General features: G+C 36.7%; 1 protein-coding gene across 3 annotated transcripts in view; it reads right to left on the reverse strand.

The window, feature by feature from the left end:
• Window positions 1-27,305, reverse strand: part of MICU3 (mitochondrial calcium uptake family member 3) — a 52,826-nt gene that overhangs the window by 13,044 nt on the left and 12,477 nt on the right. The window contains exons 2-9 of one of the 3 annotated variants that reach the window (XM_070757639.1): window positions 23,428-23,581; window positions 17,774-17,805; window positions 17,259-17,337; window positions 16,518-16,565; window positions 13,477-13,559; window positions 6,858-6,929; window positions 4,122-4,157; window positions 1,440-1,535 (exon numbers count right to left, since the gene is read on the reverse strand). In XM_070757639.1, the coding sequence (XP_070613740.1) occupies window positions 1,440-1,535; window positions 4,122-4,157; window positions 6,858-6,929; window positions 13,477-13,559; window positions 16,518-16,565; window positions 17,259-17,337; window positions 17,774-17,805; window positions 23,428-23,581 (600 nt within the window). The remainder of the gene's footprint in view (window positions 1-1,439; window positions 1,536-4,121; window positions 4,158-6,857; window positions 6,930-13,476; window positions 13,560-16,517; window positions 16,566-17,258; window positions 17,338-17,773; window positions 17,806-23,427; window positions 23,582-27,305) is intronic. The other 2 variants (XM_070757640.1, XM_070757641.1) reach the window with 2 other exon arrangements.

Consider the following 27,305-nt stretch of genomic DNA (forward strand, 5'->3'; position numbering starts at 1 on the left):
TCTGTTAATGTCTTAATTAAACAAACATAACATACTGATGTAAGGATATATCAGTGATAGTTAAAAACAGTTTGAAATTGGGTGAAATGAATTACAGAAACTAAACAAGGTATTTTATATTTTAGCTGATTTGTACTAAAAGGGCAAATCATTTTTTCTTTAATTGCTTTTTTAATATAAAAAATGAAAAATGAATTTGTTGTGCGAAATAAACTTATTAAAGTCTATTTAATCATCAGAATTTGGTCCTAAGAATCTAATTGCATCTCAGGAAAATCTATAGATGTGAAAATGTTAAGATTTCTACTGCTTATTTGGAAAAGCCTCAAATATGAATGAAAGTTGGGATTATAAGAAGCTGCTTTATAGATTAAAATATAAATTGACAATTTATTATTTAAATTTACTGTTTAAAATTTTGGTAATAAATATGACCAGGTATGGATTTTACATACATTACTAATTAATTTGCAGTTTCATAAGTAATAGAATCCAGGTGTAGTTATTTGATAGCAAACTGCAGTAGTTCTTATTTGTAGGAGAATACCCTGCATTATTTCTAGGAGGGGGGAGCAAAGTAATATTTTTTTCTCCAGTTTAGAAATTGCATTTCTATGACAGGCTTGGCTAAAATCATCAGGACAACTGCTATGTAAGAACAAGATAATACATGACGATTATCTCATGCAAGACTTATTGAGCAGCCCATATCCTTTACAAGCTGTAAGAGGTTTTTTTTTAATGAACTGGGATGGAATTATTTAGTTTTGTTTTCTTTCCTCCACCTTATTTTCTTTTGTCAGATCATTGTTTGCATTGTCAAGGCTATGAATTTACTATTTGCTACAGATGCTTTTCCAGTAGGAGAAACCTCTTTTCAAATCATTTTAATGCTATCTAGGTTTGCATTGCTTCTTTAGAAGCTGCTCCTGGCTGTTTATACATGTGGAAAAGTTTCCAAAATTTTTGAATTTCATTCGGATGAAGCTTTATTATGAGTTGTTTCATATAAGATTATCAATTTTGGCCAATATGCTAGAATCTGTAGCCCTAATACAGCTGGAGGTTTTCAGGAGGGGGCTTCTAAACCTTCAAATATAAAATCTAATTCTAAGTATGTGAGAAGAATATGTATGTCTATGGATTTTTTAATGTCACAAAGTAAATATGCATCAAATATTTCTGGTGTACCACTCGCAATATTAATTCTGTCATTGTGAAGATTACAGTAAATATCATAGCTCAAAAAACTAACACTCTGAATTCAATGATAAATGCTTAATAAATACAAGGTACCAAAGAAATGCCAAGCGACAAATGGAAAATAAAACCTAAATGGAGAAAAAAGTCAAGACAGAATATTTACAATGAGGAAAACAATAAAATCATATAGGAAACAATGAAAGATGTTTATGGGCCATACAGAGGTTTTATTATACCTCTGCGAGATCTGAAAAGAGTGCCTGACTTGTGCTACGTCTCAGAGTGTCCCAATAGCTTCTTGGAACAAGATCCTCTCCAGCTGTTTTGAGCACCTGCAGAATTTTGAAAATGCATAGATGTTGGGGAGAGGAAAAAAACCAATCAGCAAGAACAGCTATACACTGTAACATCTTTGCAGCGGTCTGAGAACCATTTCTTCATTTATCATATACTTTTACAGTTATATTATTTCTTAAAGGGTAACTTTTTTTGTCTAAAATATTCAGTTTTAAATTACATACAGATAGAAAAGCAAGTCTGAAACAGTATTTGCATACATTAGATAGATGTACACAATTAGAAGGAACATTTTTTTCTTGTCTTTTAATTTCAAATTATGCATTTTTCCAGCATGTTTAAGGGGCAAAAATAGCAATGTGCATCAACTCCAGAGAAAAGCACCCTTAAGGCTTAATAAAATCAATTGGCCTTTTGTAAGGTTGTGCAAATTTTTTAAACAGTCACTTCACTATCTATCTGTGAGATCATGCAGAAAATACCTTTCTTAAAATGATTGAAACACCTAACCCAAACATCTCTTATTACGGCTTTGGCTGAATGATAAAATAGAATATTCATCAGAAGCCAGCATAGCCTCTTAATACACACCTACACAAACCAGTAGTGGGTTCCCTTACTTTAGCTACCAATTTGGAACTATGAAAATACATGTGTGTGGTCACTTCACTTGCGTGCGGTGCTTTTGCACGTGCACAGAACTTTCTGCGCATTAACAGATCAGCTGTGATGACATACAGGCGGGTGGGCAGAGCCTTGGCAATCATGTAGTTGAGGGATGCTCACATTGTAAGTGTGAGCTTAGCTGCCAAGCACCCAGATTGCGGGCATGTGACCGTTCAGCTACGGGCACCTACCATAATTTTGGTCACTGAACAAATGGTTGGTAAGTGAGAACTACTGAGATTGAACATGATAGTAATGATATAGAGAAAACAGACAATAAAGTGAATATTAAAAAAACTGTAGCAAATCCACTCTTCAGCCTGTAGGTCTTCCTGTGTAAAGGATGTATGATTACTGAGTATACGTTTAAAAAAATGGGGTGCTCAATTGTATAAATTTTTAAAGTGAATAGGACAAAAAAGCTTTGTTTCTCATGTAAACAACTCTTCTCTGCTACTTACAAAAGCAGACCTACTTTTTTTAGGCTTGAGATTCTTTTGTTCAGATTGACATTTAATGAAAAACAGAAAGCTCCTGTTCTTGTATGAGGTGCATCTACTTAATATTCAAGTTCAGAGAACAAATATGTTGTGAGAGCTTATTAAACTACTGACTGTATAGAGAAAAACTATGTATGCCTCAATGCCTTGATAATGATTGATAGTTTGTGGGTACTAATTATTATTGCTCAGGATACATATATGAGCAAAACAGAATTAGTATTCGTCCAACTGTACATGCTTCATTTGCATCCAACATTTGTTAGCGTGACAGAAGGCACATGCAATGGATGCTTACTGCATGCTTTACACAAAGATATGGGAAAGTAATACATTATATGAATGTATGGCAGTAAGTTTCTGTATTTCTAACAGCAGAAAGTAAATTGCTTAAAATTAAACTCATTACACAAGCTAGTCTTCATTCTAAGGGTGGTTACAATTTTACCAACTTCTTTCATTTTACCTGGTTAATTTTACCTGGTTAATTAAAATATAACACACCAATACTAAATATTCCTTTTCTGTTTCTCAACAAAATAAAGTGTCTGAAGAAAAGCTCATAGCTTAATTATTCAACCTGATACAGTAGTATTGAAATTTACCTACACGGCATGGTGAATTCAATTAAACTGGCAGCATACAAAGGGAGCATATAATCTTATTATGTAGTATTATTGCTCACTGCAAATATTAAATCATAGACAAAAATGTGATTGCCCTGAGTTTTAAGATATTTAAAATATACAGTAATCAGATTATAAGTCTAAATATGAGTTCTCCATAAAGCAAAATAAATTGCAAATAAAACCGTCAAAGTATATTTATAGAACATCAAAAGCAAATACGAGAACAAGCAGCTGTTGCATCTCTCATCAGTTTTTTCTTTGGTCCTTTCATCCACTATGGTATAACTCTGAAGCTGTCTTGGTGAACAACATAATAAAATGGTTTACTTGATCGTTATTGGAGTGAAGATAGAAGTGGAAGTGGTCACTTTTGTATTGCTTTTATACTGAGTTTTAATCTTGGTATGCTGCCAGTCCCTGAGAATAACTTGGGTAGCCATATAAATTTTCTTAAATAAATAAATAATAAACAAATAAAATAAAAAGGCACAATGACTTACAGTATCTTGTCCTTTTATCTCAATATTATAGTACCAAAAAATTCTAAGTTAGGCTTACACCAGATAGTTCCTCTTGATTTATAATGAATATGTGGCTTTAATAGTGAATTACTCCATACATTACGCTAAGTCATAATTTATATAATAACAGTTTATTGAATATGATTGAATTGCTGAATTAACAAATACTAAGCCAAAATCAAATGAAACACATTCTCGCTTAGTGAATGTGGGAATCTAATTATTGCCAAATATGCTATATTATAAATAATTTTTGTATCATAAAAATAGTATTTATATATCAAAAACAAGTTTAGGATACATACATTAGTAGAACTGTGGTATCCATAAAGCTGGAGATGCTGATATAAAGCAGTATGAGTGAAGAGTTGAATTTCAAAATAAAACCAGTAGAAAAAAAGAAAAGAAATCAGCAATTAACTAAGATATACAAACCTATATTAAAAAAAATATGAACTATGCTTTATAGCTAAGGTTATAAACCATTTTAATATGGAGATTTTTAATTACCTTTAGATCATATTCTGACCCTAAAAATACAATTATGTAAGACTAATAAGAAACAGAGTTACATCCCTATCAAAATATATCAAAATGAGCTGGGGTGGCGCAGCAGGTAGAGTGCTGTACTGCAGGCCACTGAAGCTGACTTGTGGATCTGAAGGTCAGCGGTTCAAATCTCATCACCGGCTCAAGGTTGACTCATCCTTCCATCCTTCCGAGGTGGGTAAAATGAGGACCCGGATTGTGGGGGCAATAGCCTTGCTCTGTTAAAAAAGTGCTATTGCTAACATGTTGTAAGCCGCCCTGAATCTAAGGAGAAGGGCGGCATAAAAATTGAATAAATAAATAAATAAAAATATTTTTCAAAAAAATAAAGGGAACACTCATAACACATCCTAGATCTGAATGAATGAAATATTCTCATTGAATACTTTGTTCTGTCACGAAGTTGAATGTGCACAACAGCATGTGACATTGATTGTCAATCAGTGTTGCTTCCTAAGTGGACAGTTTGATTTCACAGGAGTTTGATTTAGTTGGACTTATATTGTGTTGTTTAAGTGTTCCCTTTATTTTTTTGAGCAGTGTATATACATTTTTTTTAAGGAAGTCACATTTGTTCATACAAAGTGTCAGAATCTTTTCCTTTTTGGTTAGTTCTAGCTCTTCCAAAGAAAGGAATAAAGGATGAAAGAAGAAATTCCAAGATTGGTTCTAACATCTGAAATGCTCTTATTTAAAGAGCTCTTCATTTGTACAAATGATCTATTTACAAACATTAATTATGTCTGCTACTTATTTGTTTTTATCTTTTCTGTTATCAGTAAAAATCTCCAGAGGCTTAAGTGTCTTTCACACTATTCATCTATATTTTAAAAGATGGGCTTACGATACAAGCAAGAACCTTCTGAAAAGATAAGCATATTACAAATTAGCAAATACCCCATGTGACATTTGCAATAGGCTCTCATTTACTTTTGAGTTATTAATTACTTTTAAATAAAACTTAAGATCTTTGGAGGGTACATATTAGGTACCGTATTTAATTTGAGATAATTATCCATGGTAAGGCATCATTCAAATGAGGTATTAGATAGTTCCTAACTTCCTAAGGTATTTTAACAAGGTGGTTATTACAGATGATAGAAACATTTAAAATGTTTTTTAAATAAAAAATAGTATAAATAATAATAATAATAATAATAATAATAATAATAATAATTAATAATACAGTGTTCCCTCGATTTTTGCGGGGGATGCGTTCCAAGACCGCCCGCGAAAGTCGAATTTCCACGAAGTAGAGATGTGGAAGTAAATACACTATTTTTGGCTATGAACAGTATCACAAGCCTTCCCTTAACACTTTAAACCCCTAAACTGCAATTTCTCATTCCCTTAGCAACCATTTAGATTATTACTCACCATGTTTATTTATTAAAGTTTATTAAAAAAATATTTATTAAAGGTGGACGAACGTTTGGCGATGAAGTATGATGTCATCGGGCGGGAAAAACCGTGGTATAGGGAAAAAAACCGCAAAGTATTTTTTAATTAATATTTTTGAAAAACCGTGGTATAGCTGTTTCGCGAAGTTTGAACCCGCGAAAATCGAGGGAACACTGTAATAATAATTTATTAGATTTGTATGCCACCCCTCTCTGTTAACTCGGGGTGGCTCACAACAAAATAGTGACAGTGTAACAAATCTAATATTAAAAACATTCTAAAACCCAACATTGGAACCATAAAACACAATTATACCATGTGTAAACTGTATAAGCCTGGGGGATATCTCAGTTCCCTCATGCCTGGCGACATAAGTGGGTCTTTAGTAACTTACAAAAGGCAAGGAGGGTGGGGGCGGTTCTAATATCCAGGGGGAGTTGATTTCAGAAGGCTGGGGCCGCCACAGAGAAGGCTCTTCCCTTGGGGCCCGCCAGACATTGTTTAGTTGACGGGACCCGGAGAAGGCCAACTCTGTGGGACCTTATCGGTCGCTGGGATTCGTGCGGCAAAAGACAGTCCCGAAGGTATTCTGGTATACCAAATAATATTAAAGTAATTGTAGAAGTATTTTATTGCAGTTTAGAAAAATCTTCAGTATGGTAGTCATGTGAAAAACATTGTGTCTATAGTAGATAAAGTAAATTTGAGTTCGGCTGTAATAGTTTTAACTGCCCAATAAATTATTTTTATGTCAAAACCATATTCTCTTTTTAAAAATATAGAAGGGCAATGCTAAAAATTACTGAACCTATTTTCCCTAATCAAAATCAAGTGTGATTATACCTGCAGCTTACACTGCTGTAGAAAAACAATGGTTTATTTCCATCAGTTTGAAAATATATTTGCTTGATTTTAAATCAGATTGTGTTCTACAATTTCTGTTTCAGTAAAAATTTGAACTATGATAAAATCTCATGTTCATCAGAAAAGTAAATATGTAACTGCTGTTATCACTGTTATTGTAATATTTTTATCCTACTGAAAACAACATTCAAAGAATTATGAAAAACCTATTTGTTTAAAATCCTTACCAGCATTGCACGCTTTTCTTCATCTCCTTTTCTTTCTTTCTTCTCATTTTTCTTTCTAAATATGTCTTGCAGCTGAAAACAAATAAATTGTATAATCTGCGGTTATTTATTTCAACAATGTTTATGGACAATACCATAGTCATAATATTTTGGGACACAATGTAGGAAAAGAAAGCCTTAGCTTCAGCTGAACAATATACCATATTTTTTGGCTATAAGATGCTCTGGGCTATAAGAGGCACCTAGCATTTGAAGCAAAAATAAGAAAAAAATAAATCTGCCTCTGAGCATCCATTCGGTATTCAGCCGCAGCCCATTTGCCATAGCTTGTTCGCTGCCACTCCCTATTTGTTGCGGCTCGTTTGTGTCCACCATGGCCTGATTGCCACCGCTGCCCATTTGTTATGGCCTGTTTGCTGCAGGCGCCATCCATTTGCCGCAACCTGTTCGCTGTGGAGGCTCCATTCTAGAACAGTTAATCAGTGCACACCAAAATCTTCTAGACATACCTGGTTGATATGCTACATTTAATATTAGGTACAATATTAGGTAATATTAGGTACAAAACTCCTGGACCAAAGATTATATGGAGTCTATCAGGTGGTATGTTGTAGCCTTACCTTCCCCATAAATTCTTTTATTAATTGATTTGCTCTGAATTGTAATGCCTCTCATTTCACAATAGTGAATAGAAATGCAAAATAAATAACAATAGACAATGGCCCCTGCCCATGCTGGAAGTGTAGGCTTGCTGTTCAAACTATCAGCCAAGGAACTTTTGTAGTCAGGGTCCAAAAGAGCCTTTTCTGCTATAGTGTCAACCAGTGGTGGGTTCTAAATTGCCTCACTGTCGGTTTGCTTCCTCCCACACTGAATCGCTGAGTCTACGGAGAGGGGCGGCATACAAATCTAATAAATGAATGAATGAATGAATGAATGAATCAATCAATCAATCAATCATGGGTGCATGCTTTGCACATCGCACATGTGCAGTACTGGGGGGGAAAAGCTGAAAACAAGATGGCAAAGCATGAACAGTGCTGGAAACTCAGCTTCTGCGTTTGCTCAGAATTTTTTTTTTTTTTTAAAAAGATGGCAGCTCTCATGGACTGGCACTGACCAAACTGGTTCTATGACATCACCAGTGGGTCACTACCGGTTCAGGCAAACTGACCTTCTGAACTTGGAGGAACCCACCTCTGGTGCCAACCCTCTAGAACATCCTGCTCCCTGGGGTAAGGTTTTTACCCTTCTATCCTTCTGCAAGGGCCTAAAGACCTAGCTTTGCTGGTTGACCAGTGGTCTCAACAGATGAGTACAGGATTGGAGGTGGCTATTGGACTAATAAGCTAACATGACCTTTCCCTTGTACCTCTTGCTTCCCCTCCACCCATCTTTTAATTCATATTATTGTATTTTATTGCTAATTTTTATTGTTTTCATTGCTTTGCTACCATTTGTTTAGATTTTTAAATCATTTTTTCTGTTTCACTGTTGTAAGAGTTGCAGCAAGCAAATCTAACAAATAATATAAAAATAAAAAATAAAAACAATATAAAAACTCTATAACAGCAACCATTATCAGTGTCAATAAGTGTACATGTTTATAACAGAAAAAATGTTGCATTTTGTTTGCGTGTATGGGAAAATGTAAGGCAAGAAATCGTATTTTTGATCATATATATTTATTTTAAAACTTGTGAATTAAGTTTCAAATACATATAAAACTAGGGACTCATATATGGAAATAGAGATGGACAGATAAATTCATAATATTAATATTTAATGCCTAACTTCACCCTACTTTCACTTCTGTATATTTCTATGTGACCCAATAACTTAATGATAATTTCAATAACTAGCTTTGATAAGCAGCAACTTCAGTGTGTTTTTAGAAATAGCTGAGTCTCTGAACCAATATTGATATTCATTAAAAACATAACAATTCCACTGAAAATGTACCACTTCAGAATAGAAGGTGAAGCTTCATATTCTGTTTATTTTCTCATGAAAATCACCAAAAATAGGAAGTTATTTATTAAATAAGAAGGGTTCTAGCCTCATTTCTTTCATCTGGCGTATTAGCTTTCTAAGGAAACAACATTCTTAAATGTAGAAGCCTTTATCATGTAATCTGCCACCTGCACTCTATACCATTGACCCAAGAGATTACACCACATGTTCTTTGAACATTTTAAACAGCTCACATTGGACTGAACTGTAAGGTTATTTTTTTAAAAATGGTAAAGAGAGTGTTGGTAATTGAAAAGGCAAAAAGGCCCTTTAAAAAATCTTCCATGCTTTGATTTCCCTTACACCAGATACAGGGAAGAAGATCTTGTTGCATTCATCAGTAAAGCTCATTTGATCTTCTGGAAATGAACCTTTTGTGTAGAAGAAGTGCTACAGGATACCAAAGAATACAGCAGTGAACATGAATTAATCTAGGAGCACTTTTCATAGGAACATTGTCTGAAATAAAATAATGGGATTGACTGTTGAAAGCTGAAGGACAAAACAACTTCTCTTGTATCAAGGGAACAAAATCCCTCTGTTCTCTGACCATAAACCTAGGACACAAACAAACAGGTTTTTTAAAGACAAAAATCTGTTAAGCGTTTGATGACTTAATATAGATAATTTTTAATGTTTTGCTGTATACAAAACCCTCTGGGTGTTATAAACTCTACATTATCATGTTTCACATTCTTTATGCAATGAGACTTAATAAGTATCAACATGAAGAGTAATAATGTAGACTTAGTTTTATTGGTTTCCTTTACATAAAAGCTCATTCAGAGTTTCCTTTCAAGATCTTTTACATCTTACAGTCAAAGGCAAAAGAGCAGGTAGTAGGTCTTTGGTTTATATTAAATGTTTTGGTGGGAGTTTTTCCTAAAGCCCCTGTTCTATAACATTGGTCAAAATTTACACTCCATTCACACCCAGGTTCTTGTAAACATGAATCATAAACAATCTTATTCAGATGAAAGTGTACAAAATGTACAACTGACCCTCAGATGAAACCATCAAAATTGCTGACCAAAAATAAACATCCAAGGCAGCAGGTGAATGGAAGAAAAAAGAAAACTGAATGCAGATTTCCAGAGGGCAACAAGGAAGGATAATGAAGTTTAGTGGGATAAGCAATGTAAACAGTTTGAAGTGAAATACAAGAAGGGTTGCACCAGGAATAAAATTAGAATAGAATTCTTTATTGGCCAAGTGTGATTAGAATATGTCTTGGTGCATATGCTCTCAGTGTACGTAAAAGAAAAAGATACATTTGTCAAGAATCATGTGGTACAACACTTAATGGAATGCATTTATGCAAGTCCAAAAACTCTTGAGCACCATTTATTGCTCATAAAGGCATCATTAAAAACAAGCAAGGGAAAAAACTGTCCAACCAACAAGCTATCCAGAACATATGGTGAAAATATATAGAATAGCTATACACAGGTATAGCCCAGCCTAAGGATGATGAGGAAAGAGAAGTAGAAACAAAACTGTCACTCTTGAGGAAGAGATCATATGGGTGATGACGCAATTGCCAAACAACAAGACTGCAGCTATTGACACTATCCCTGCAGAATTACTGAGACCTATACATGTATATCTGGAGTCATGAGAGATCTATGCCAGAAAATTTGAGAAACCAACAAGTGGCCGCATCATTGGAAATGTTCACTCCATTGCAGAAAAGGGTGATTCTAAAGATTGCTCCAATTATCGCACAATTGCTCTCATTCTTTACATCAGCAAGGTTCTGCTTAAAATTATACAACATCTAGTACCAACCATTGAAGGAAATTAGCAGACATTAAAGTTAGTTTTTGAAAGGGTTGTGGCACTTGTGACCATATTGCAAATCTGCATTGGATCATAAAAAATTATTGTGAATCATTTACATATGATTCATCAAGTACAAGAAAGCCTGCAATTGTGTTGATAATGAGCACATATAGGGAGCCATACAAACATGTGGATATCAGAACATTGGTACAATTACTATACATGAAATAGAAAGCCACAGTGTGAACACCATATGGAGAGACCAATTTGTTTAAGATAGAGAAAGCAATGTGGCACAGTTCCATTTTCTTATTCAACCTGTATGCCGAAATACCATAATCATGAGGAAGATAGATTTTGAAGAATCAAAAATAGGGGTACAGATTGAAGGAAGAAACATCAACCTTCTGATGTTGCACTTCTCCACTCAGAAAGCCTGAAATATCCTCAGAGTGGTGAATGCAGAGCAGAAATAAACCACTGGATTGCAATGTTGAATATGAGTCGAATATGGAAAAGCAAGTACATCAGCTTGGCAACCAAAAGTAGGTTTGATTATTGTGTTTCAGGTAGCTAGCTATGAATATGATACCTAGACCGTAAATAAGCAAGACAGGGAGAAAATCAACTCATTTGAGCTGTGATGCTGGAAAAAGCTCCTGTATATTCGCTGGGCAGCAAAGGTGACCCCAAAAGAAGTACTGGAGTGCATAAACCCAGGTTTCAAGTTTCAAGTTCAAGTTTCAAGTTTTATTGGATTTATATGCTGTCCCTCTCGGAAAACTCGGGGCGGCTAACAACAATCATAAACAATGTACAGTAAAATCCAATACTAAAAGCAAATTAAAACCCCTTAATATATAAAAAACCAAACATACATACAAGCATACCATATATACAGTTGTAACGGCCTAGGGGGAGAAAAGTCTTAATTCCCCCATGCCTGGCGGCAGAGGTGGGTTTTAAGTAGCTTACGAAAGGCAAGGAGGGTGGGGGCAATTCTGATCTCTGGGGAGAGTTGGTTCCAGAGGGCCGGGGCCGTCACAGAGAAGGCTCTTCCCCTGGGTCCTGCCAAGTGGCATTGTTTAGTTGACGGGACCCGGAGAAGACCCACTCTGTGGGACCTAACTGGCCGCTGGGATTCGTGCGGCAGAAGGCGGTCCCTGAGGTAATCTGGTCTGGTGCCATGAAGGGCTTTATAGGTCATAACCAACACTTTGAATTGTGACCGGAAACTGATCGGCAACCAATGCATACTGCGGAGTGTTGGTGTGACATGGGCATATTTAGGGAAGCCCATGATTGCTCTCGCATCTGCATTCTGCACGATCTGAAGTTTCCGAACACTTTTCAAAGGTAGCCCCATGTAGAGAGCGTTACAGTAGTCGAGCCTCGAGGTGATGAGGGCATGAGTGACTGTGAGCAGTGACTCCCGGTCCAGATAGGGTCGCAACTGATGCACCAGGCGAACCTGGGCGAACGCCCCCCTCGCCACAGCTGAAAGATGTTTCTCTAATGTGAGCTGTGGATCGAGGAGGACGCCCAAGTTGCGGACCCTCTCTGAGGGGGTCAATGATTCTCCCCCAAGGGTGATGGATGGACAGATGGAATTGTCCTTGGGAGGCAAGACCCACAGCCACTCCGTCTTGTCTGGGTTGAGTTTGAGTTTATTGACACCCATCCAGGCCCCAACAGCCTCCAGGCACCGGCACATCACTTCCACTGCTTCGCTGACTGGACATGGGGTGGAGATGTATAGCTGGGTATCATCGGCGTATTGATGATACCTCACCCCATGCCCTTGGATGATCTCACCCAGCGGTTTCATGTAGATGTTAAATAGTAGGGGGGAGAGGACCGACCCCTGAGGCACCCCACAAGGGAGAAACCTAGAGGTCGACCTCTGACCCCCCACTAACACCGACTGCGACTGACCGGAGAGGTAGGAGGAGAACCACTGAAGGACAGTGCCTCTCACTCCCAACCCCTCCAGTCGGTGCAGAAGGATACCATGGTCGATGGTATTGAAAGCCGCTGAGAGGTCAAGAAGCACCAGGACAGAGGACAAGCCCCTGTCCCGGGCCCGCCAGAGATCATCCATCAACGCAACCAAAGCAGTTTCCGTGCTGTAGCCAGGCCTGAATCCAGACTGCTGAGGACCTAAATAATCGGCTTCTTCCAAGGACCGCTGGAGTTGGAGCGCCACCACCTTCTCGACAACCTTCCCCATAAAGGGAAGGTTGGAGACTGGATGGTAGTTATTAAGCACAGCTTCCAGACTTGTCACTGGAAAGAAAAATCAGAAAACTCTGTCTCACTTATTTTGGCCATGTCACATGGGGAAATTTACTGAAGAAAGTAATTATGTTGGGAAGAACTAGCAGTAAAGGAAAACCTGGCCATCTGTGAACATAGTGGCAAGACATTATCAAAGTTGACACCAGCCAGTGCATAGAAAAAGAAGCAGTGTAAAATTGGAAGATATGAAGAGACCTGGCCCATAGAATCGCCAAGGTCAGACACGACTGACCATAACGTCATCGATATCATCATCTTATGAAGCAGTTACATTATGCAAGTAGAAAAGATTCAAATGAAGAACCATAGAATAAAAAAAACCCTATTCAACATAAAGGTTTGGGAGAATAATTTGTTAAATGGGAGATATTATTAAATGGGAGATTTTTTCCCCCTTTAGTATTTCAATTTGAGTAACATTTATTTACAAAAAATAATTTTGTCCTTGAAAATATTTTAAAAATATTAAAAACATTTTTAAAAAGGGAAAGTAACAATTTTAAAAAGTAACATGTAGCATACCTACCACCAAGAACTCTTTTTTGTCCACCATTTCATTTCCATCTGTATCAAACATGTTGAATGCTATTCTAAAACCAGCATGTGGTTCTGTCAAGAATGATAAAAAAGATATTAGGAGAAAATATTTTAAGAATTTTACTGAAACTAAAGGCCAAGTTGTATGCTACACTGTTCATATATGAATACAATACCTGTACTTTCAAAATCATAAGGAAAAATTGGGTGACCTGCTTAAGATTACTAACAAAAAGGGTGCTATTTCTGTACCTAGACTTAACTCTTCTCCACACCACTTTTTCCAGCAAACCTGTTACTAAATGTATTTTCAGCTAACATTAGCTACCATAAAGTTCAGGAACTAACACTTCCCTCCTTTTGCTCCTGTCCCTCCCATCCTCTGGACATGCCTTGGATGTTAGACGGGCACTTCATACCTAAAGTGCTCCAAAGCCTGGTGTAAGTCTTATTCTTTTCCTACTTCTCCACCTCCATGGGACAGAAAGTACTGCAGCTGCGGTGGGGAGGTGGATTAGAGCAGTGATATCTAGAGCATATGACATGTCTTCTTTTACCCGTCTGTTGAGTATAACCGCTCACTCAACTAGGAGTGCGGCTGCCTCCGCAGGCTAGTCCACCCAAGCTTCCCTTGAGGGGGTGTATAGGGCTGCTACCTGGGCCTCCCCTTCTTCCTACATAAAGCATTATAAAATTGATGTTTTTGCATGGGCGAACGAAGCTTTCTGTCCAACAGGTAGTGCCATCTGCATCTAAAAAGGATTAGTTCCCTCCCATGGGACATAAGCTTTGGCAAGTCCCACTTCTGGCTGCTGTCTCCTCCCAGTAAGGAAAATGAACCGTTGTCTCCTTACCTGAACAATCATTTTTTTATGTAAGGAGACAGCAGCCAACGCCCTCCTGTTACCTTTTAGATCCTAGAATGTGAGGGTTCCTATCTACTGTTATCATAGTCTGGTTTGTTCCTTAGTTTACATTTTATTAACTGGTATTCTCCTGTACATATCCTAATTTTTCTGCCACGATTCACGCAAGTTGACCACACTATGAGCCTGTACTTCAGACTTCACCAAAAGCGGAAAATGGCTGCAGGGCAGTGTTCCCTCTAATTTTTTTCGGGGGTGGGCGGAAAAGTATAGTGTCTGAGCGGCAGTCCCTTCGGGACTGGGCGGCACAAAAATAATAAATAAATAAATAAACAAACAAACAAACAAACAAACAAAAAACCCACCCTGTTTTGCCTCAGAGAATTTCAAAATAAAATACTGTACTGTGTGTCTATAACAGTGAGCTCATAATAGGGCAACTCTATCAATATCAAAATGCCACTTAAATAGTTGAGCTAGTTTCAAACTAGATTTTGATTTTCTTTCTCTCTTCCTTACTCCCATTCTTTTTCTTTTTCTTTTCCTTCCTCTCTTTTTTCTATCTGTTTCTCTCTTTTCCTCTCTTCCTCTCTCTCTCCTTCCCTCTCACTCTTTCCCTCTCGGCTTCTGGGCAGGTTTGGAAAACTCTGAGTTGATGATGATTTTTAAGTGAGCGATTGCTCACTGCTCAGCTTAGAGGGAACTATGCTGCAGGGTAGGAAAAATATAGGAAAATCAAGCTCAGTCCTCATTGGCTGACGGATGAGTCAACCCATTCTGGCTGCTGTCTACTTACATAAGAAAATGACCGTTCAGGTAAGGAGACAACAGTTCATTTTCAGCTTTATGAAAAATACCTCCCTGTGTATTGAAGTGAGAAAGGTGTTTACATCATGTAAAATAAATCTGCCAGCCCCATTTTGCCTTTTAGGTAGGAACATACAGTGTTTCAACTGTAAAATCATTATTTTTACACATAATTTGGCCCTGATTGGTCAAATCTATTGTAGAAACTCAATCCATTTTAAATGACAGCAGAATGCTAATAGCCTTTCCATAAATGTATTATACCAGCAGAATGCTTTTTTTCCATATTTCTAGTCCTCCAAATGTTATTCTCAACCTCCAAAAAGTAGCCAACTACTCACTTGTTTCTATACTACAGGAGTCTTGTCTTTCTTCAAAAAAGAGAATTAAATTTGTGCCATTGTTCAATATTTCAAAATGTACTGATATTCCATGCCTTTTACTGAAACAGTACAATATAAATGCCAGTAGGTATAGACCATAAAATATCATTTTAGATGTGGCTACATAGTTACAGCAAAGATTTAGATATAGCATAAACCTCTCATATGGAAAAATGCTAAATCACTTTACATTTAATAAAATTCCACTGTTGTGTTAAAGAGGTCATTTTCGTGATTTGGCAAAAAACTGTAGAGTATTAGTGTGACGTTTGCTTTTCACATTGCCAATCAGTATTATATTTATGATGTTTCTGTTCCCAATCTCTATCAGTCTTCTGATTTCTTTTCAAGATATTACTTTACAGATTTTATCCACCCTGAGGTTGCTGTCAAAGTAAAGGAGAAATAAATATGCTGCAGAGCTAGTTAGCTATTTAACTAAGTTTTGGGGTTTTGCCTTACCACAAGACATCAGAAGCTGGGAATTTAGAGAGAAGTTCCTTTCCATTCTGAGATGTTGATGATTTTATCCAAGAACTGGGGAGTAAATTGATTTTCCATATAAAGAATTTTGAGTAAGGAAATTTTTAAACTAAACAATCCCATACATACTTTCTAAGTATGATCAGGTAATTGTTTCACAAGTATCTGGGCCAACAATTTTAAAGTTGAATTTTATTTGTTCCTGTTTGTTATTAACAATAGGGAGTTTTCAACATTTCCACTATAGTAATTGCTATGCCAATGTTTTTCAGTGGAATAAAGGATATAACTTTATCAGAACAGCTGCTAAACTATTATCCTACATTATCTAAAGAAATTGGACTTGTATCTTCAATTATTTTTAGTAGGTTTTTGCTAGAAGACTGCAAAAACAAATTACTTACAAATTATTTATTAACACATACAACGTTAACATTACACCCATTAATACATGCATCTGTGCAAAATACATTTTACTTGTTAATGCTTACTTGTTAAGATACATAGTAAAAAGAGATATTCTGTGTAAGAAATTATACCTGAAAAAGAAAATCAACCAATTAGCATCATTTTTACTTAAAATTTAGCAAATCATGATTGAAGGCATAGTAAAATTATTTATTTGCACATTATTCCATCTGTGCTCTAAGGAATTCATGGGGAATAACAAGGTTCCTCTAATTTTATTTTCACAACTTGCTTTAACCAAATCACCACCCCACTGTCATGTGAGTGCATTTGGGGCACTTGGCAGCTGGCGCCTTTGCATGATTGGTTGCAGTGTCTTGTGGTCATCTTGACCATGATTTGAGATGCCTTTTGCCAATTTAAAAGACTGTGTTTGTCCTTACAACTGTGGTGTTTGCTTAGTGACCACAGTGGTGGCCATCACAAACAGGGTTTAAAAAAATTGGGTCAAGTCATGTGGGTGCCTCAAATTATGACTACAGCAACACAACCAGAAACATGGCCTGAACTGCAGTTGTCAGCAGCTATAATTTTTAAATATTGCCCATACTGATAAGAAAACAAAAATGCCAAAGCAAACTGAGATAATTTTGACTGTGTTTTCTTTCATAAAAGATACAGATAGATATGAATTTTATGTTAAATTCAAATTAAGAGTCCACTACTAGTACACTATAATCTGTAGTCAAGAATCAAAAGAATTTCATAGCAAAAGCAAAGCAATAATAAAGCAAATATTCTACAAAGCAAATATTATTCAGTACCCCTTTCTTGAAGATTCCTGAAGAGCTTTGATGATCCTTTCCAAACTGGTGGAGTTTCAATAAGTATCTGATTCAATTCCTGCAAATTATTATTTTTTTTAAAAGATGATAACATTATCTTCATAATAGTGCATTTGCAAAGCAATATCCACTAAAATATTTCTAGACGACACAGGATTGTACAGTCACAGAAAAGTTCAGGTCACATGGAATTTGAATGTTTAGATTAAAAACATTATTGAAAAACACTTGAAAAAACATTTCTAATAAAAATGCAGATTAAATTATAAAATATGCAAAGTAAGACACCAAGTTACCTTACAGGGGAGACTGGCAACATAAAAAATTAATATATAAATAAATAAATAAATAAATAAATAAGACATCACATGTTAAACAACCCTAGACCAATATTATTATTTCCATACATGAAATTGAGAACGAGCAATTTGCCTAATGCTACTATTGCTTGAGTCAATGTATAAAATCTAATTTGGAAGAGAATTGTAACATACCTGTTTTGATAGTGTCTTCCACTGTTTTGTTTCTGAAACAAATACAAAACCAATTACTTAAACAAGTACTTAATGACATTCTACTATATATGACTATATATCAATATTCATCCTATCTCTTGTCATGTCAGGAAATAATCTAGTCTCAATGTTTTTAGAAACACATTTTAAATCTGTTCATTATTATGATCTTACTGATATGAGAATAACCTGTATGGTAAATTAATATTAAAACCAAGGTGTAATTCACAAATAGTAAAATTTTGGAAGGAAAAATTGTAAAGCCTTTCTAAAATTTTACTAAAAATAGTAAAATTTTATGGACATGTCCATGTCAGGGGTGGGTTCTACTTATCTTTTGTCCTGGTTTGCATTGTGACGGAAGGGTGTGCTTTGCGCATGCACCCGTCACATGGTGCAAATGACCCTCTGCGCATGCGCAAAAGTCTCTGTGCATGCACAAAAATCTATGTGCTTGCGCAGAGGCTCTTTGCCAGTCGCAGCGACCAGAGAACTGGTTCGGAGGCGTAGACAGCTGGCCATTGCTGCTGGTTCGGCGAGTGGGTGAAAATTTCTGCCACTGGTATGACAGAACTTGTCTGAACAGGCAGCAACCCACCACTGGTCCATGCAATTTTCTTAGCAGTAATGTCTTATCCTAAGGTGCTTTTTGATTTTCCAGTCTAGGTTATAGCCATAGCATTCCCTTGCAGTCTGTATTTGCCTGATAGATTCACTATTATTAATGATAATATTTAACTTAATACTTTCAAAATAAATCTGAATACTTAATAACACACTCTTTATAAAAATAATCTAAAAATATATAAATCCATTAAAAAGGTAACTATATCAAAAATAGAGTTGTTGCAACAAAATGGGATTAGCAGTTGATTGAAATATATGAGCTAGGAAAGCAAAAGAGAAAAAGAGAAAAATGATATTGAATGAACAAGTAATTTTGTTGGAATGCTTATAGAATATTGGGATAAAATACATATGTAAAACTTAAAGAAAATTGTTATTATAATGTGAAGTAGTTGGTAAGATGGATAGCCAATAAATGTTACAAATAAATAAATAAATAAATAAAAATTTCATAGAATTTATTTCTATAGATCATAAAATTAGCTCCAAATGAATTTAATGATAACAACCTGAACATAAATATAAAGATATGTCTGGGCTAGTAACTAGTAGATTAAACCATATAAGATTATATAAAAGGGAACAATGAAGGATAGTCTAATGCCTGAACAATTCTTCTAAGGGCTCAGGCCATGTAAAGTTTTACTTTGTAAAACTAGATGTTGTGTCATTTTAGAAGGTCTCAGCATTTTTGATATTGGTAATAGTAGCAACCTGAATTTCATGATACAGTAACTTTAAGCTGTGCTTTAAATAAAAATATTTTTAAAATAGTTCACTTGACTCTAACTGGATAATCTTTTCTTTTTGAAATTTACACTGACTATAATAATTTAAATATATTTTGCAGGATCCAATCTGGATTGATCACTGGGATCATACGTTTTGTCTTCCAAACTTTTGGGACTCATGCTGGAACCCATCTTTAGGGAACTTCTCTCTAGCAGAGTGTATACTTATCTGTGTGTGGTATTTATGTGGTACCTGTGGTACATGGGTTTTTACATGTTGATTGCGATGTTGATGACTGGCTATTAGGTTGACTGCTGTTTGCTTGTGCTGCCAAGTCTTCACCTGCTAAATAATTGATAAACTGGTAGTAAATCAGATTGGACTGACAAAGATTGGATCCTACAATATTATCCTAGGACACATACCGTATTTTTTGGAGTATAAGATGCACCAGAGCATAAGATGCACCTTAGTTTTTGGGCAGGAAAATAAGGAAATGAATTTGCTTACCAGGTATTCATCTGGCTAGCATCCTTAGTCAGCACATTATTTTATCCCCTGGTTAGGAGGTGGTGCCATCTTGGCTCTTATAAGAGCTGAGGTGGCGCAGTGGGTAGAGTGCAGTATTGCAGGCCACTAAACTGACTCCTAGATCTGCAGGTAAGCAGTTCAAATCTCATCACCAGTTCAAGGTTGACTCAACCTTCCATCCTTCCGAGGTGGGTAAAATGAGGACCTGGATTGTGGGGGCAATATGCTGGCTTTGTTAAAAAGTGCTATTGATAACACGTTGTAAGCCGTCCTGAGTCTAAGGAGAAGGGCAGCATAAAAAAAATTGAATAAATAATTTTTTAAAAATTGAATAAATAAAAAAACTTTATTTGGAGAGAGTAACAATGAAAGAGCTTGCAAGCCAATAAGACCTGGGAACATCATTAGCACCTGGAAAAAACATTTGGGGCAAGTAGAGCAATCCTGCAAAAACTTAAGGCTTGGAAAACATTATTCGCAGAGAGTAACAATGAAAGAGCTTGCAAGCCAGTAAGAGCCAGTAAGACCCGATTAGGGCTGAAAAGAAACATTCGGATCAAGTAAAGCAATGGTCCCCAACGTTTTTTCCACCAGGGACCAGTTTCAGCAAGACAATTTTTCTATGGCCCAGTGGGGGCAGAAAGGGGCGTGGTTGGGGGCGGGATTAAGCATGGGGGTGCTGGTCCTCCCCGCCCCTCTTTCCCGCCATCGTCCTGTGGCCGGCAGAACCTGCCTCCCAAGTCCTCTTGCCCAGCGGGAGCTAAGCGCTGGAGAGAGGGGGTCAGGCTGGCCCTCCTGCCTCCCCCCAGCCAAAAATGCAAAACGCCCCGTGGCAGAAGCCAAAAGAGGCTTGAGCCTCTCGGTCCTTCCCGCCCCTCTGTCCCGTCCATTGTCCTGTGGCCGGCAGAACCTGCCTCCTGAGGCCTCTTGCCCGGCGGGAGGCGAAGCGCTGGAGGGAGGGGGTGGCGGCATGAGGGCCGGCAGCTGCTGACTCCACGGACCGGTGCAACATGCCCCGCGGCCCGGTACTGGTCCGCGGCCCGGTGGTTGGGGACCCCTGAAGTAAAGCATTGAAAAAAAAAAAACCCTAACAGGGTTTGGAAAATGTTCTTTGCAGAGAGTAACAATGAAAGAGCTTGTAAGCTGGTGAGAGCTGGGAACATTGTTAGCATCTGATTGGGACTGGAAAGAAACTTATTTGGAGCAAGTTAGAGCAATGAAAAAAAGACCTGGAATGTCTTAGGGCTTGGAAAACATTATTTGCAGAGAGTAACAATGAAAGAGCTTGCAAGCTGGTAAGAAATGGGAACATAGTTAGTACCTGGTTAGGATGGAAAGAAACTTATTCAGAGCAAGTTAGAGCAATGAAAAAAACCCTGCAAAGACTTAGGGTTTGGGAAACATTCTTCGCAGAAAGAAACAACGAAATACCCTGTAACGTAAGAGCTGGGAAGATCCTTAGCAGCTAGTTAGGGCTGGGGGGGGGGGGGGGAGAAAAAACCCTACATTCAGAGTATAAGATGCACCCAAATTATCAGCCTCTTTTAGGGAGGAAATAGGTGTGTCTTATACTCCAAAAATACAGTATGTTTGCCTTCATATGTAAATATATTTTCATAAATGTTAATATGATTAGCCTTAAAAATAATAATATGCCCTTTAGTTAAAGCTATATTAATTAGAGTTAATTAAATCTTACATTTGGGCCCCAGGTTGTTTACAACTACCATAGTTAGCACCTCTCCTGGGACTTTAAATTACATATAGGTAGCCTTCTGAATGAAAACAAATATATATGTTCCAGGATAATGTTCCAGTAGAACATTAAAATCTTGCAATGGATTGGTAGAGGGAAGTTCCTGAGAATGGGCTCTAGCATGAGTCCTAAAGCTCGGAAGGTAGCTTTTATTCAGAAACCACAATTGGGGCTGATAACTTGGTCATTATGTGGAGAAATAGTCACTAAATGAAACCATGACCCTAAATGATCTTACTTCAGTTTTCCTTTGCTTTAGTTTCCTTTGCTTTACAGGTTCTAAATGTGAGAATTGGTCACAAAGTTACTTTTTCATTACAGCTGTGACTGTGGAATGGTTACTAAAAGACAGCTGCTAAATAAGGGCTACCTGTAATTTCAAATAATCATTGCAGTCTTGGATTTAGACTGCCGCTATTCACTTCCTGTTCATTTTGCTGCTATGGAACAATATTGACTATTTCTAAATAAATTTAAATTACATGTGAGCCTACCTGCACTCAACTGCATCAATCCCCAAGCTTGTGCTGGCGACTGAACCACAACACTTCAGAGCTACATTTGTTTTTTCTGTTAAAAGGCATTGCCATTTCTGAAAAGATGTGATAGTTTTGAAATATACCTAATACTACCCAAGAGTGCTTTTTCAAGAGAAAACTGTACTTGAAAAAGCACCTTTGGGACAACTATGACCAGGATGACTGAGAATCTCCATAGATATCTAGTGTTACCTTCCTTTCCTTTTCATACAATATTTTAGAAATCAGCTTTTTGAGTTGTCTTTGAGATATATCATTGTACTTAGTGGAATATTAATTTTCAACATAGGGTATTAAAAATTTCTAATGTACAAGTCCCACAACTTGAAAGATAATAATAATAATAATAATAATAATAATAATAATAATAATAATCATCATCATCATCATCATCCAATTCTAATCCAATTTCCTGCTTAGGCAGGAAATCCTACACTACTTCAGACAAATGGTTATCCAACATTTTCTTTAAAACTTCCAGTGTTGGAGCATTCACAACTTCTGGAGGCAAGCTATTCCATTGGTTAATTGTTCTGTCAGGAAATTTTTCCTTAGTTCTAGGTTACTTCTCTCCTTATTTAGTTTCCATCCATTGCTTCTTGTTTTACCCTCAGGTGCTTTGGAGAATAGCTTGATTCCCTCTTCTTTGTGGCAATACCTAAGATATTGGAACACTGTTACCATATCTCCCGTGGTCCTCCTTTTCATTAAACTAGACATACCCGGTTCCTGCAACCGTTCTTCAAATGTTTTAGTCTCCAGCCCCCTAATCATCTTTATTGCTCTTCTCTGTACGCTAGAGCAGTGTTTGCCAACCTTGGCAACTTGAAGATATTTGGACTTCAAGTACCAGAATTCCCTAGCCAGTGAATGCTGGCTGGGGAATTCTGGGAGTTGAAGTCCAGATATCTTCAAATTGCCAAGGTTGGGAAACACTGCTCTAGAATCCCAACATCCTTTATGCATCATGGTGACCAAAACTAAATGCAGTATTCCAAGTGTGGCCTTACCAAGGCATTATACAGTGGTATTAACACTTCACGTGATCTTGATTCTATACCTCTGTTAATGCACCCTACAACTGTGTTGGCTTTTTGGCAGCTGCTGTCTCATATTTAAATGGTTGTCCACTAGGACTCCAAGATCCCTCTCAGGGTTACTACTGTTGAGCAAGGTACCAAATATACTGTACCGGCGCATTTTGTTTTTCTTGCCTAAATGTAGAACCTTACTTTTTATAAGAAACATATTTAATTCATTTAAGTTCCACAACCAACAATGTAAGATCCTAACATATCCTATGAATTCAACTAATGATAGAATCTACTTAATACATAACTGCAAAAATATAGAAGATCTGAACTGTGCATATACCAGATAAGAAATCTTTAATTATGTGGGTACACTACAGCAAGAATAATGTATGTTTTTTAAAATTTCCTACTTACGTCTTGGTTCATCACTTGAAACACATTGGATAAAATCACACGGTGTCATAAATAGCTGTCCTTCAAATTTTAAACTGGCAAATGTTAGAAACCGCCGCTCCCGTGAAGTTGCATAAAGTTCTAAATCTTCATGATCTGGTCTGTTTTCAGTGACCTTCAGCAAAAAATTAAAAAGTGATTACTTATTTCAATTATTGTTTCTAAAACTCAAATATTAAATCGTTTCAACTTTTCCTTTAATTTTTTAATCTTTTTTCATATTTCAAATTCTTTAGCCCTATATGGTAATCATCACAGCTATTTTGTTTTATGGTAAAAACAAGGATATGTTAGCTATTGGTATAATACTATGGGTTATATTTTTCATAGAAGTCAAGTTGGAAAAGTGAGAAAAAAGTAATTACTGCTTGCAAGGCTACTTGTAAAAGAAAGAGCTTCCATCACACAAGACTATTATGAATTCATCTTGGTCTGAAACAAACTGTGCCCAAATTATTCAGATTCAAACATTTTTATGAAACACAATGAAAATCACACCTGATGCAGCAAGTAATGAGATCCCAGAGAAGACAAAAGCACTGGTGAGGTAATGGGTAAGAGTCAGCAAGGGTCCAGTTTCTATTGTTACTTTTGGAGATTATCTGATTAAAATATCTTTGTAATTAGCGGCAAACCTCAAAAACTTCCATGAAAGCATATCCCCATCAAATGAAATAAAAAACTTGTGTCTTGCAGTAATTTTTTTTATCAAGTTAACCCTCAGTATTTTTTAAAAAAAACTGAACAATCATTTACATTAGTGGACCAGAGGAATACTATTGTTATACTATAATTTACTTGGACTTCAGTAAGGCATTTGATAAAGTAGACCATAACTTACTATTAGATAAAGTAAAAAACAATGTGGATTAGACAACATCGCCAATAGATGCATTCATAACTGGCTGACCAACCACTGAACATGTAGTCCTCAATGGAACTGCATCTACATGGAGGGAAGATTCACCCACGTTTCTGCAACACTCCATGGCCTGCACTGGCTGCCGATCGGTTTCCGGTCACAATTCAAAGTGTTGGTAATGGCCTTTAAAGCCCTACATGGCATTGGACCAGAATACATCCGGAACCGCCTTCTACCGCACGAATCCCAGCAGCCGATAAGGTCTCACAGAGTTGGCTTTCTCCGGGTCCCGTCAACCAATGTCGTTTGGTGGGCCCCAGGGGAAGAGCCTTCTCTGTGGCGGCCCTGGCCATCTGGAATCAACTCCTCCCAGAGATTAGAACGGCCCCCACTCTCCTTGTCTTTCGCAAATTACTCAAATTACCTTTATCGCCAGGCATGGGGGAAGTGAGACATCCTCCCCCAGGCTTTTATATTTTATGTTTGGTATGTATGTGTTGTATGGTTTTAAATTGTTGGGGTTTTAGATATGTTTTATTTTAATATTAGATTTGTCTCACTGTTATATTGTTTCTATTACTGTTGTGAGCCGCCCCGAGTCTTCGGAGAGGGGCGGCATACAAATCTAATAAATAATAATAATAATAATAATAATAATAATAAGAAGAAGAAGAAGAAGAAGAAGAAGAAGTATGCAGTGGAGTACATCAATGCTTAAGTCTCAGATGTTACAAGACAAGACACACCCACAGTACCAGAGTATAAGTCACTCACAACCATACAAGAAGGAAAAACCTTGCAATGAATATAGCAACCAATTTTCACCCATTCTGGGAGGAAAGGTGGCACAACTGTCCTCGCTGAATGACTGAGTGAAAAAAACTGAAAGGTGTAGCAACAAAGGTGTGACCTAAACATCTTTGACAGACTCAATCCAAACAGAGAGCAGACACATCTAATCTGTTCCTGGATGCTATATCCACCATGAGGGTTCTTAATTACTTTCCAGTTCTGTTTCCTCAGCTTATTGATCTCATCTCCTTTTTACAGATAAAAGGTTTAGTTACCAAAGCAAGCTTTTCCACAAGAGGCAACTGCAGTGGAACCATGTTTACAATTGTTATGCCATGCGTTCATCTCATGGCTATCAACAGGTGCTCAGTGAAAGGCTAGCATTAATTACCTGGGATGACTTAGGGATTCAATTCTCTTCTCTTAGTTTCCACTAAGGATATTGAGTCCTGTCCCCTGTCTGGGAATCAGCTAGATATTATACTACTTTTGCATTAGACATCCAGGGGAAAGAAATTATTGAAAGCAAGTTTCTTGTGGATGACACAAAGAACAAACTTTGGAATTATTTTAAATAAAAAGACAAATGTCATGCACACAATCAATGCATTTATCTGCAGCTAATTAGTTACACAATTTACACCCATTAAATTTATTATTACATTGCCATAGTGCACACTGCAGTGTTCACGAGTGGGCCATAATGAGATTCAGTGAAGGGCTACCAAAATCTTTCCTACCATACTGTGGGCGTGGCTTATGCAGGACGCCCTGCATTTTCTTTCAACATCTTTCAGTACAAATTGGGTGCTCTGGGGTGGAGCTCCATTTTCACTACCCCACATCATCCCCCCCCCCCACCATCCAGGCAGTAGCCCACCCCTGATGAGATTGTACAGTGAGGGCATATATCAATATGCCTATAACAAGGGAAAGCTCATAGTCACTAATTTCTGGACAAGGATATTGTCCTCATTTAACTGTATTAATATAGATATGATTTAGAACCTTTTAAATTACCCATTCTTCATTTGCTCTTTAATATCAATTCCTCTATCACTGTCTCCAGAGTTTTTTATTTGTGCCTACCATATATTTTCTCTAGCAGATATTATATTCAATCTTTTGTTCGTAAAAGAAACAAATATCAATTATTTTCTCTCACTTTGATGAACTATAGTTCTCTAGATATGTGGAGAGGGATATAATCTACTTGTTTTAAAAGGTACCTGTCATTCAGAAAAGGATTTAAATAATTGGTATTCTGGGCACTCAATTTCTCTCTGCATTTTAAATTAAAATTGATATTCCAGGATCACTCTGTGGCATATTGGATATTTATTGTTTTTCAACTTTAATGTTAAGTTGCTGGCTCACATCTTTATTATATAAATGAAAGAAGCTGACTTGAAACAAATTTATATTTGGTCTAACTTGATTTGTAAAAATAGTTGATTACTTTTTCTAACGTTTTCTCCTGTTACATCTTTCTTACTCACAAAGTTTCCTTTTCCTATGGTGCTATTAGAGATCACCAGCACCAAATGTTTTGTTTTGAACAGATTAACGGATAGTTTTTTTGTAAATGTAAAACAGCAGTTATATTAGTTTCCTGATGAATATGTTCATATGTTTGAATGCTTCTGTGTTTAATTCAGTTTTGTGGCTATTACATTCAGCATTCTGATAAAAAGTCTGTTCAACTGTACAGTGTTCCCTCAATTTTTGCGGGGGATGCGTTCTGAGACCGCCCGCAAAAGTTGAATTTCCACGAAGTAGAGATGCAGAAGTAAATACACTATTTTTGGCTATGAACAGTATCACAAGCCTTCCCTTAACACTTTAAACCCTGAAATTACAATTTCCCATTCCCTTAGCAACCATTTAGATTATTACTCACCATGTTTATTAAAGTTTATTTAAAAAAATCTTTATTAAAGGCGGATGAACGTTTGGTGATGACATATGACATCATCGGGTGGGAAAAACGTGATATAAGGGGAAAAACCACGAAGAATGTTTTAATTAATATTTTTGAAAAATCATGGTATAGACTTTTCGCGAAGTTCGAACTCGCAAAAATCGAGGGAACATTGTATTTCCATTTTTTTTGCTAAGGGAATGTTTAAAGTATTGTTTAAAAATCTCCTCTGCATTTTTTGAGGAGGTGGTTGTACATAATGGC

Source organism: Erythrolamprus reginae, chromosome 7 (genome assembly GCF_031021105.1).
Source record: "Erythrolamprus reginae isolate rEryReg1 chromosome 7, rEryReg1.hap1, whole genome shotgun sequence".
NCBI lineage: Eukaryota > Metazoa > Chordata > Lepidosauria > Squamata > Dipsadidae > Erythrolamprus > Erythrolamprus reginae.